The sequence below is a fragment of the Rhyacophila brunnea genome, unplaced genomic scaffold (genome assembly GCF_057557595.1).
Source record: "Rhyacophila brunnea isolate RB1 unplaced genomic scaffold, BYU_Rbru_1.0 scaffold_6, whole genome shotgun sequence".
Taxonomy (NCBI): domain Eukaryota; kingdom Metazoa; phylum Arthropoda; class Insecta; order Trichoptera; family Rhyacophilidae; genus Rhyacophila; species Rhyacophila brunnea.
Window position 1 is genome coordinate 24,865,819 of NW_028233276.1, and position 12,132 is coordinate 24,877,950.

At 31.6% G+C, this 12,132-nt stretch overlaps 1 protein-coding gene across 2 annotated transcripts in view; it reads right to left on the bottom strand.

The window, feature by feature from the left end:
• The window catches only part of klar (klarsicht), a 932,846-nt gene that overhangs the window by 710,325 nt on the left and 210,389 nt on the right, over window positions 1–12,132 (bottom strand). Inside the window, exon 3 of one of the 2 annotated variants that reach the window (XM_085957192.1) lies at window positions 575–807. The exons of the other annotated variant lie outside the window; for it this stretch is intronic. Within the exon in view, the coding sequence (XP_085813318.1) occupies window positions 575–598 (24 nt within the window). The 5' untranslated portion in view covers window positions 599–807. The remainder of the gene's footprint in view (window positions 1–574; window positions 808–12,132) is intronic. 2 annotated transcript variants of the gene reach the window in all.

The window sequence follows — 12,132 nt, forward strand, 5'->3', positions numbered from 1 at the left end:
TATAGGACCATGAGTTGGATCCACAATATGGCCGATCTTTATAATAATATGCTTGGCAAATTGTAAATCTGTCTTACCTGTCCCTTGTATCAGCTGCCTCTCTGACCTAAGAGTAAGTTCCATACTGTAGAAAATAAATACCACTTCCCTGATAGGGATTTATACATTAATACATTTTTTTTCAAAATACTTTTTTAACGAATTTGAAGTATTTTTATTCAATGATAACAACCAACAAGTAAGAATGTAGCATTCATTATTAAAGATGCGTAATTTCGCACACATTGAACAGTATCGATTATATTTTATTTTGCAAAAATATTTATTAGGTATATAAATTAAAAATGTAAACAAATGATCCCATTTGGCCCAAAAAAATATATGTACCATACGTGTTCATAATGTGATTACTTCTCTATTAGTCTTATCTTCTTAGATAGAGATAATCATGCCATGGAAATAATATGGTGATAGTGAGGAGAACAGGCATTTACATTGATATATATATTATTGGCCCATATTAAATGAACACAAATAAATTAAAAATAAATATGGCTAAAAATAAAGGACATACCTCTCTATCTGATAATCCATCCATGTGTTTGGTTGAAAGGCTCACCGGGAAACTATGAAGGACATGACTATGGTTGATCGCTTCTTCAGTATTGAATATAAACTTAACAAACAATATTTTTCACTTATCCATTCTTATTAAATACACAGTAATTAAATAATATATGATGATAAAATTAACAAGTTCACACTTTGTACACGATAAACTTAAATCACTTAACTATAATAATTTACCTTGAAAAAAAAACACACGGTTTAATAATGTACTATTATAAAACTGTCCAAACTGAGAAAAGTCCTTTATTTAGTGGCATCCCTACTTAGCGTAGGTATTTAACATATTATATTGTTGATAATTGGGCAATCTGAACCTCTTCTATTATATCACATATCGTAAAATAATTTATTATCAATGATTCAATAATATTGAATGACAACGTCATCCTACCTGATGTGAATTTTGATTAAGTTAAGAAAAATAATATTAATTTCTGCTTATTTTTTTTACTGGTCTAATCGATATCATTTTTTGAATTGAGGTTTCACAAAAATGAGCCCTAGTTCAGTATGTATACCATTGATCAGCAACCTTTTTTCAAGATGTCCGAATTTAAAGGGGGCTTAATATTTCTTTGGTGGCGCATTTACATAGTTATATAATAGATTTTTCGCACAATTAAGGGCGGACGTGCTCAGCGTGGGTCAAAATGGAGCTCACACGGACGTACTGAAATATGAGTATATTCGAAAACATTAGAGCGAGAGGTTTAAAAGAATACTATTTTATGTAATAAAAATACTTTATGCAGTCATCAAATCTTTAAAATAAATATAAAGGATAATGAGGCTTCAAAATTATATAAATAGATTATCTACAACGTTTAAGGAATGTCCAGGATCATGCTTTGAAAATAGAATAAAAGCTCCATTTTGACCTTCGCTGAGCATGTCCCCCCTTAAGATGCAGAAAATTATTACATGGGCCGCAGGCTACTAATCACTGGCGTTGACCTTTGTACGACGCAGTTTAAATAGTGATTTTTATATTGAAATTCATATTAATATTTCCAATTCAATATCAAGAGACTACATACCTATAATTACCATTAGAATGAATTGGTAAACAGTTTTTAACACCCAAACTCAAGTCGGAGAACGAAGGTTTACCAACTATTTTGCTTCATTATGGAATTTATAGACTTACTTTGGTGCTGTTAATCAATATAAAATTTTGACAATATGTTGTTTTTAGATGAGTCATCCGAAATTAGTAAAATTTAAATCCTCAAAGTAACAAAATTCTTCCGCTTTATCAGAGCAAATGGTAGAAAAGTAGGTACACCTACGTTCCAAGTAGAAGATTTGTTGAAATAAACATAAATAGGTATCTACTTTGCTTGAATGGCCCCATTATGTTTTCTAATACGATTAGTTCACATGTCAAAGACAAAAGCTGGAATATTTCAAACGTAATCCTGAAATATAATACGCCATAACAAAATATTGTTAATAAAACGCTTCGGTTTGAGTTTATTGTATCGGATAATTTCTTCATAATCGTACTGCTTTAGCGTATTTAAGAGATAATCCAATTAAAAAGCTTAGCACACGAGGGAAATAGTTGAAAGCCTTAGAAAGAATACCTAATCCATTTCATCATCCTGCGGCAGTGATTCTCAACAAATGATCTGAGGAAAGCTGGGTTTCCTCTAACAAAAAGGTTGGGAATCACGATCATAGACAATCTTGCATAATACATTATACGTAAACAACAAAGCGTTATGTATTCTTACGCCAGTAGATTCAAAACTTGATATTTTTCTTTATATTAGTCTTCTAAATCCTTAAAATAAACAATTATGATTATATATAGGATATATGTTAAATTGATCATGTAATATTTTAAAAATAGATTTTTGTGCAATGGTGATTGGTTGCGAAAGGATTACCGAAATAAAATCGCTTGTATTTTTGATAATCTTGAATGTCAATTGGCCGAATGCGACGATTGTCAAATTGCATTGTAGGTACCCATTTTTATAGTGAGAGAAATTAATGGAATAAACAATGGGGATGCTCTATTACAGCATTGGATGGAGCCCATCCGGTTATGATTATATTTATTGAAAACCCATGTAGATATACTACATAATAATTATTTTTATCAAAGATAACATATAATCTGGCAATCTGCATATTTATATTAAACATTTTTGTATCAAGTAGAAATTGTTAGTATTAGCAAAGTATAATATAAAATATCACACCGTTTTCATCATAAAAATATATGTATGCATTTAAAATATTCCAACTTTTAATGTAGGTAAATGTGTCATGTTAACACAGGACGTTTTTACAACACCTGTATTACAATACAAAATAGAAGGACAAACATGTTTAATTAGATGTTGCCAATAATGGTACCAACGCATTTTTTCTATAAAAGAGGCGGCTATAAGCGGCTATCGAGGGTAGGTTATCATAATTATGTATTGAGGCGGTTGTGTAAGTATCAGTTTTTTTATTATTTAGCAAGTTTAAAAAAAAGTGAAATAATAATGCCCATTGCTAGGGGGCCCTGTCATCACGAATAGTGACTCGCTCCTCCATAAAGTCGTATTTCAACAGATGTGGGGCCCAAACAATCGACCCACTCTCAACCCAGCTTCTAAGTAAGCCTCGCCCAAAACGCAACCCACTTTCGACTATTTTTGTGTTCCCTGATCGTGCATCAATGTTTCAAAAGAAAAGCGTTCTTATTTACGAATGACTAATCCACGCCTTCCTATTCGTATGTACGGTGTATTTTCTAAAGAAATTGATATTAGAGGATAGACGGTTTACTATGAGAAGGCGGCCCAATATTATAAAAATAACAATGCGTATTGCCATACAGCACATACAATGATGCCATTTCAATTAATTTTTAAACTAGTGTTCTTTATTCGCGGCGTATTAAAAATAATTCTTCATACAGTTTCATAACGTTAATAGAATTAATGAGCTTGCATAATATGTAGGTACTTACTTGATAGAAGTTGCAATGCCCAACAGTAGAGACCGTTCAACATGATAAAGCCAGTGACAAGTACGCTGTTATGTTATTTATTTTATTGTTCAATTATTATTATTATAGGCCTGCAAAAATGTTCCAAAACGCTAAGCCGATAAAAGTGCGGCCACACCGGCAACAAGTCGCGCGACAATTCGTTAAATTTTACGATAATTATCATAATTGCTTAAGAAATTTTACGATAATTATCATGCTTATCGTAAAATTTAACGAGTTGTCGCGCGACTTGTTTTCGGTGTGGACCCGGCATAATGCCACTAAAATGTTGACAACATTATAATGTATTCATTATAAAATTATAATATTGTATTTATACTATAAATTGTATAAAATAAATGGGTGTCGCGATAAGAATATCTTCATTATTTTTTGTAAAATTTAATGGGCGATCGTGCCAAGTTACCCATTTTTGTGAACATGTATGTGAACAGTATTTTATTAAGTCCAGCATGGGAGTAATTAGAAATTTTATCAGTGGCAAATACTGGATACGAAACTATTATTAAGTGTAAAAAACTAGCGCCACTTTTAAATACAATTAATTTATTGGGTGGGTAATCGTATGAAATATTTGTATGAACGTATCCTATTATGGAACGTACATAATAATATGTTATTGTGAGAAATATGGAAGATAATTTTTTATACAAAAATAGTATTTAAAGTAAACTGAATACCTACATGTATTCCGTTTAATCTGAAATATACAGGGGAAGTCGAATATGATCGCAAAAATTACGTCTTGTTGTTAGCTACTATATACTAATACTACTTCACCATATTATGATATTCGATCCTTAAAGGATCATATGAGCCCCCACAGAGTGGAGGTTGTATTAAAAGATTTTGTTTTTACGAGAAATGAATGTTAGCCACATGCTTAACCTATTAGGTTCATACTCTGACTCCAAACACAAATTGAAAAACAATATGTGTATTTGCTAGGAAGTATTCGCCACAAAATTTGAGACGCAGTTTTCAAATCACCACCGGAATCATTGCATGGAATTGTATTGAATTGTCAGACTGTAAACGAATTCCGTATAATAACGTGCGATGATTCTAAACACTCATTGTAGCCACATTGGTGAAATTTAAGTACCTTGGTAATAAATGTAGGTATATCTAGTACCAGGTAAAACTAAAATTTAATAAATAAAACATACTGGCATAATACTATTATATCGCCACTCTTCATATATGAAATTTAATAATGTCATTTTTATTTCGATGTAGAAGATAGAAGAGTTAATATGACAGTTTAATATAAAACTAAGGAAAACTATAATTTAGAGCAAGCGTGAATATTCCGTAAGAAGATTGATTAAAATAAAAAATATATTATATTTTACAAATTCCACATAATTTAATAATGATCAGGGCTTAATTAGTCCGCTTCGCATGATATTTTGAACAGACGAACTATCCTGATATTAATTATTAAATTATGTGGAATAAATATCAACTATAATATTTTTATTTTATAGAATTTCTTCCCACCTCTAATTGATAGTTAAGACCTTTAATGTGATCAATATGACTTATTTGTAAATTGCCGTTTTTGTTTCCAGAACGCAGGTAAAATCAATAACATGCAGTAACACAGCTAATGCAAAATTTGTTTAAGTTGGGATATTATTGCTATGAATAAATCAAAATCATGACAGCTCTCATACAATTAATAATCCAGATTTTTAAATGCAAACAAAAATTCTTTCGTCAGATAAATATCTAGCTACATTTTCAAAATATTTTTTTCGGATTATTGATCAATTCCTAGTGAACAAAAATGCGAATCTTCCGTGTGTAAATTACGAGTACGTGAGTGGAAAGTAAGGCAGATACTGACGTCTCTGCAAAACTTACTTCATTTGTTTCGAATTGCAAACGAAATTGAAACCGCGACATTGGGACATATTTCTCCATTTTACATATTCGACGGCCTACCATCGGAATCATCCGTGTTTCATTCACGACTGTATCAATTCAGTGTTAGTATATTAGCAGAAATGCCTGTTATCTGCAAAATCGTTTCGTTCGAAAGAGCACCCCAGAAACAAACCGAAAATCATCCACCAAGGCAGCTTTTAATTGAACGTAAATATTATTACCGTGTAATAAAGCTCCGATGGACCAAGAAAATCAGTAATCAGTTAAATAATTTTACCAAAGAAAAATATATTTAATTTATAATCTTTTTCTGATATTATCATACACGCTATAATTTACTGATTCCAGTGACGATTTTGGGAATAAAAATATATTAAACATTAATTATACATCACAGAACAGATTAATTAATAGAATTCCGATAGGCTATATCCCAATACACTACATTTTGACACAGGGGTTTGAATGTGTGAGTGTCCTACGAAAATAAACCAAAACCTGTGTTGCAACCTTTAAATACACCAATATTGAATGAGCGTCAGTGCATAAAACGAGATCAGTTGTGACAAAGAAATACAAGCGTATTCTTGACACTTCGTGTTTAAGTTTATCCCATATTCTTCTACACTCGAGATCAGTTGCCTGTTTCTCTACACCCGTTAGGTATTTCAGTTCTTATTATTTCTGAGTTCCCTGATATATATTTAAACAAGAGCTTTATGTACTTACTGTTTTCTGATAAATGATTACCTACGAAAAGAAAATCGCTTTTAGTGGTGTAACTATAAGTTACTGGTCCAAAGACGAAGTTGATTAAATATTTGTAAGCAAGCATAAGAATCTGGTACCTATCGCTAGTAAAATGCTAGTAAAATAAAAACTGGTAAAAGTATTAATTATTAATGAATATAAAAAAATAATAACGAATAAGGTTGTTCTTATTATTTCTGAGTTCCCTGATATATATTTAAACAAGAGCTTTATGTACTTACTGTTTTCTGATAAATGATTACCTACGAAAAGAAAATCGCTTTTAGTGGTGTAACTATAAGTTACTGGTCCAAAGACGAAGTTGATTAAATATTTGTAAGCAAGCATAAGAATCTGGTACCTATCGCTAGTAAAATGCTAGTAAAATAAAAACTGGTAAAAGTATTAATTATTAATGAATATAAAAAAATAATAACGAATAAGGTTGACACTTAGTAGGTACCATAGCGGTATGTAAGGTGCCAAGAAAGCTTGAATTTGGTTAGGTACCAGTCTCATACTTATTCAATGCATTGTGATAAATAGTCTGGTGTCATTATACAATAATCGTTAATAATAAAATAAATTTGTATCCATTTAGTGAGACAAACTCGCGACGAATCGACGTTTCCTTTATAAGTGGAAAACGAATACCTTCCATAAGATAGGAATACAACACCTCAGACAGGTATAGCCAACGTATATAATATAAATTATATACCAATAAATTTTAAAGGTTTATTTACTGCAGTTCCTCAATAACGTCGCTGCACGCGAAATACCTCCCAATATGCCAATTTTGCGAAAATGAGTTTTTGGTGTTCAAAAATTCCTTATTTTTTTCTTTTTCCTTGACAAAAACATCCAATGTGCAATGTCGTTTTAGTTGAAAGTTATAAATCTCCGATGTTATGTATTCCTACCAAATTGTATGATTAACTTAACTAAATAAGTTGATTGTGCACATCGGAGAAATGTGCACGCACTCACGGTGTTCAATTGTGGCAAAATATATTTATACAGACTGCCGAATAAATCTCCAATGTAAACATACTCACGTTTAAAGCATTGTCTGTAAAACTTATGAGCAAATTCTAGATTCTTGTCTCTATCTCCTAAACATAGTTTTGCTACATATGAGGTATTTTGCGTCCATCGACGATATGTAAATCGAATCTGTTGAATTCAAACACAAATATAGATTAAAATCAATAATATTCAACCCATGGATGTGGTAATTGCTAGTTTTTATACTGCGTGTATGAATATAATCAGAAAACATTTATTTTGACATTGTTTTAAATATACCGGTTGCCCAAATAACACGACCAATATTTACACCAAACCATCAATCTATTATTTATAAGCTAATAGGTATTTTGATCGATGACAATGTGTGTCGTGTAATCGTCATTTAGATTTTCTTCAAGCACCCAGCGCATCTCCACACATAATTTTCCCATTATGATATTTCATACTTGATGATAGGATACGTCTTTGGCTAATTTTGCATACATTTTAGGAGTTCATAGTTTTTTTTAAATAATTATGACGTGGTTCACATAATAAAATCGCAACCGGAAATTAGTAAGAAGCTGTGTGCAGCTAATGATTGTTATTTATTATGCAGCTAACTTTGTTAGCTGAAATTAACGGATAATGAATGATTTTGATGCACAAGGGCGTCTTATTCAACTCAACAATCAAATATTTTTAATCCGAAACAATTCCTTAAAATTCTTTCGGGAAAATTTTCTAAGAAACTCTGCCATCTAGTTGTTGCGTTGTAAGCCGCTGCCCCAAGCACCCGGCCTTATAGTAAGGTACAGACAAACGCCATTATAAATCATAGCGATAATTTACACTTTCCCATGCTGAATTCGTGTCTCGACGTACAAAATGGGAAGATAATCACACAATTCATATAAATTCGTTACGCTCGACAGTCTAGCAACAGCCGCCATATTTACGACTGCTCACTTACAACAGCTTTGCTGTAACGAGTGACCATTATCTAATTAAAAGCAAGTCAATGAAGAGAGGATGGCATTACAAAATGCAATCAGAGAAATGGGGGTATGTTCATTCTATAAAATAACAATAAGTAATAATTATTAGATTATTTAAATAGTGACAAATACCGGCGGCGATTTTCTTTAACGTAAATAACTCAATTGATTATCAAATCTGTCATACAACAGGTAAACTATTAAATACCAACATCTTAAAAAGGTGCATATTTTTCACAGATTAAGTACCTTTTCTTAAAGTGTCACTATTATATCTGATAAAAAGGACATTCTTAGACCACACAATTGGGCGACTTTAGAGAGATCTGCAGCCCGATTTCCTAACTATCGTCTCGTGTGGCACCAGACGACATGACGTAATTGTGACATCAGCCAATACACGCTCGAGCGGGCGGCATGTATTGGCTGACGTCACAATTACGTCATGTCGTCTGGTGCCACACGAGACGATAGTTAGGAAATCGGGCCCCTGAATGGAGGCAGAAGCTGGAGGGAAAAAAAGAAGATTTTACTAAATAGTTAATTACAATATTATTTTACAAAGAATATATCATTATCAAAAGGCATAATTATTACTTATATGTATTCATTTACGCGGTTAAAATAGTGTGCGTACTGATATCCCGAAAGTTGTATTATTTAGAAAACTACTTACCTATTCATGCAACGTTTAGGCGAATGACAAATTATTAATAATACTTTTAAAAATATGTTTATATTTTCATTTTGGAAACAAAAACCATGCCAACTATTTTTACCTATGACCGCATCGCCACGAGATTACGAATAATTATTATATATAAAAAAAAATATATTATATATTACCGCAAAAACACAGTCGAAATTATAAAAAAAATCTAATAGTATATATATAGATAAGAAAGTGAGAGGTCGATTTTTTTTTTAAATTTATCAACATATTTCATAGGCGAAATAATGTTCTGTACTAAAGTCCAATTTGTGAATGGGCAGAGGTACAATCTTGAAGAAGTTCCCACCAGCACATATTGGGGACCCGAATAAAAAAAATTGTAATAAATTTTGAAATAGGTACATAATGTGGAAACACCAACGGATTTCAGCAAATGTGCTTTACTAATTAGTAATTACGAATAAAACAGCCATGACAGCAGTGAACTCAGAAATAATGAGAACTAAAATACCTAACGGGTAAGGAGTAGCAGGTAACCGATCGCGAGTAAGGAATATTCCGGGATAAACTTAAACACGTGTCAAGAATACGTCATACGTCGAATACTGACGACTGCTCTCGGTTTATGCATTGACGCTCATTTAATATTGGTGTATTACATACACTATTGCACGTGCATAATGCGTGTTTTATTTTCGTAGGACACTCACACATTCAAAATCCTGCATCAAAATGTAGAGCATTGAATATTGCCTATCGGAATTCTATTATTATTATCTGTCCTGTGTTTGACGCGTGCGCTTTAAAATTTTCGCTAATTTGGTGGCTTTTGTTTTGTATTGCGGTTTTTTCAAATATTATTTTATTCTCTCAATGTTTTTTCAAATTATTTTTCGGGGCCGGGGCTCTTTTTCAACCAATTTGAAAGGCATGGCCTATATATACATATTATATATAGCCCATTTAGACATATGGTAAATATAGCCTTGTTTTCGGCATTGTGTAATATATTTAAAACATCCCTATTATTGACTACGAAGAAACCTTGATGATTTGGGCTAGTTTGGGTACAATGACGTTTTTTTTAAATTATAATAATAACCAAAACGTTTCATGGAAACTACGATAAGGAAGTTGTAGTATATCAACGGAAACTGAATATTAATATTTCTCTAAAATCGTGGACATGGAAATAATGTTTTTGTTTATGTAATATTAGTAAAAATGTGAACATCATTTTAAGTGTTATAAATGTTATATAAACATTGTGCCTAATATTAAGCGAAATTGGGTTACATAATTACTTCACAAAAAATGTTGCAAAATAATTTGAAAAAAAACTTCATGCAAGAAAAAATATGAAACACTAGTATGTTCTTCCGCTAAGCACAGCACAGGTAATAAAGTTTGGACTACAGACTAATCGACTTTCGAACTTTTTTATACACATATACCTATATGACATTATAATTCGCGAATAGGCATTGTTTTAAAATGGATTAAACTACCTATACGACATAAAATCACACAATTATACAATACTGACATACTGTTCTAAGTTTAAATGAGAGTATACCTACACATTACCTTCGTTCTAAATAACAGATACCTACTTTATCTGTTGCAAAAATGCATTGTGATTTATCGGTACGTAAAACAGTTAACTGTAGAATAACAGTTATCGGCATCGTTAACTAAAATGAAAACAAACAGTAAGTACCTACACTTTAATCATTTGCACCAAAAAATAAATTGGCATCACTTCCGCATTGCACGCACAAATATTTTTAGATCTGGCTTCTTGATAACGAATTTATTGAAGTAACCATTACAGATTACACAGTAACTTAGAATAATGCGCCATATAAGCAATAGTTCGGTGATCTGATCGCGAACATGTTAAGTTACGTGACAAAAAAATATTTATTGTATTATCAAATCACAAAAAAGACCAGTATAATTATTAATTAATGTAGCCCACTACTTAGCTTGGATATTGTATTTTTTTCAACACAATAGTTGTTCTCGTACGTTGTGACTGAAATCGATTAATTAAATCTATATTCTTCGGATCGGTAAATTAATAATAATTGTTGGTTTTTACATTTTTATTACTTATTATTATTGCTGTTATCAACACTAATGAAAGGCGCGAACAAAATAATCACCGAAACATGTTTAGTTTAGTAAGCAATTAGTTGGTTTCTTATGCCGGATCCACACCGGCAACATGTCGCGCGACAACCTCGTTAAATTTTACGATAAGTATGATAATTATCGTAAAATTTCTTATGCAATTATGATAATTATCGTAAAATTTAACGAGGTGGTCGAGCGACATGTTGCCAGTGTGGACCCGGCATTACATCTGCAATGTATCTGCGCCGGTGAAAGAATAGAGGGAATTCCCCGAGGTATATTTTTTAGGGCCGTCAAAAATGTATCAATACTTTTCTTCCGATACGATACTGGTACCAGCGCAATTCTATACACAAGGCTACTCGGCGGCTATCGAGTGTAGTTTATCATATTTATGTATTGAAGTTAACACAGCCAAGAGAGTTGCTGTTTAAACATAGCACTTTTTAACAGTTCAGCCGGTTAACTCATTGTAACAAATAACAGCCTCAATACATAAATAATATGATAAACTACCCTAGATAGTCGACGATATCAGCATTGTGTATAGGAATAGATGCGCAGGTATTGCTATTTTTTCTTGCAATTGACGGCTCTTAGTATATTTCGCTAATAAGGTACCCATTGCGTTAGTACCTATAAATAATGCATTATTTTATTTTATACAATGTGTGTAGATTCACAATGATGCATTATTATAATAGACAAATAAATAAAAAAAATAGAATTACATATAATATGTAAGTAATAATAAAAACATCGCGACGCCTCTGCTTTAAAATTTAACTTACATGTTTTCTGATTAGATACATCCATGGGTTAAAGTTTGAACCTTAATTCATATAATTTATACAATCGTGATATAGGTATGCATTATTATAAGTTTTATATAATACTTATATAGATATTTAATAAAAAAATCTCACACATAATATACGCATAGGTAGCAATAATAATGTAAGTGCATACATGGTATATACTGTATCGAAATCAATTCGTACATCGTGGTAAGTATTCATTATGTG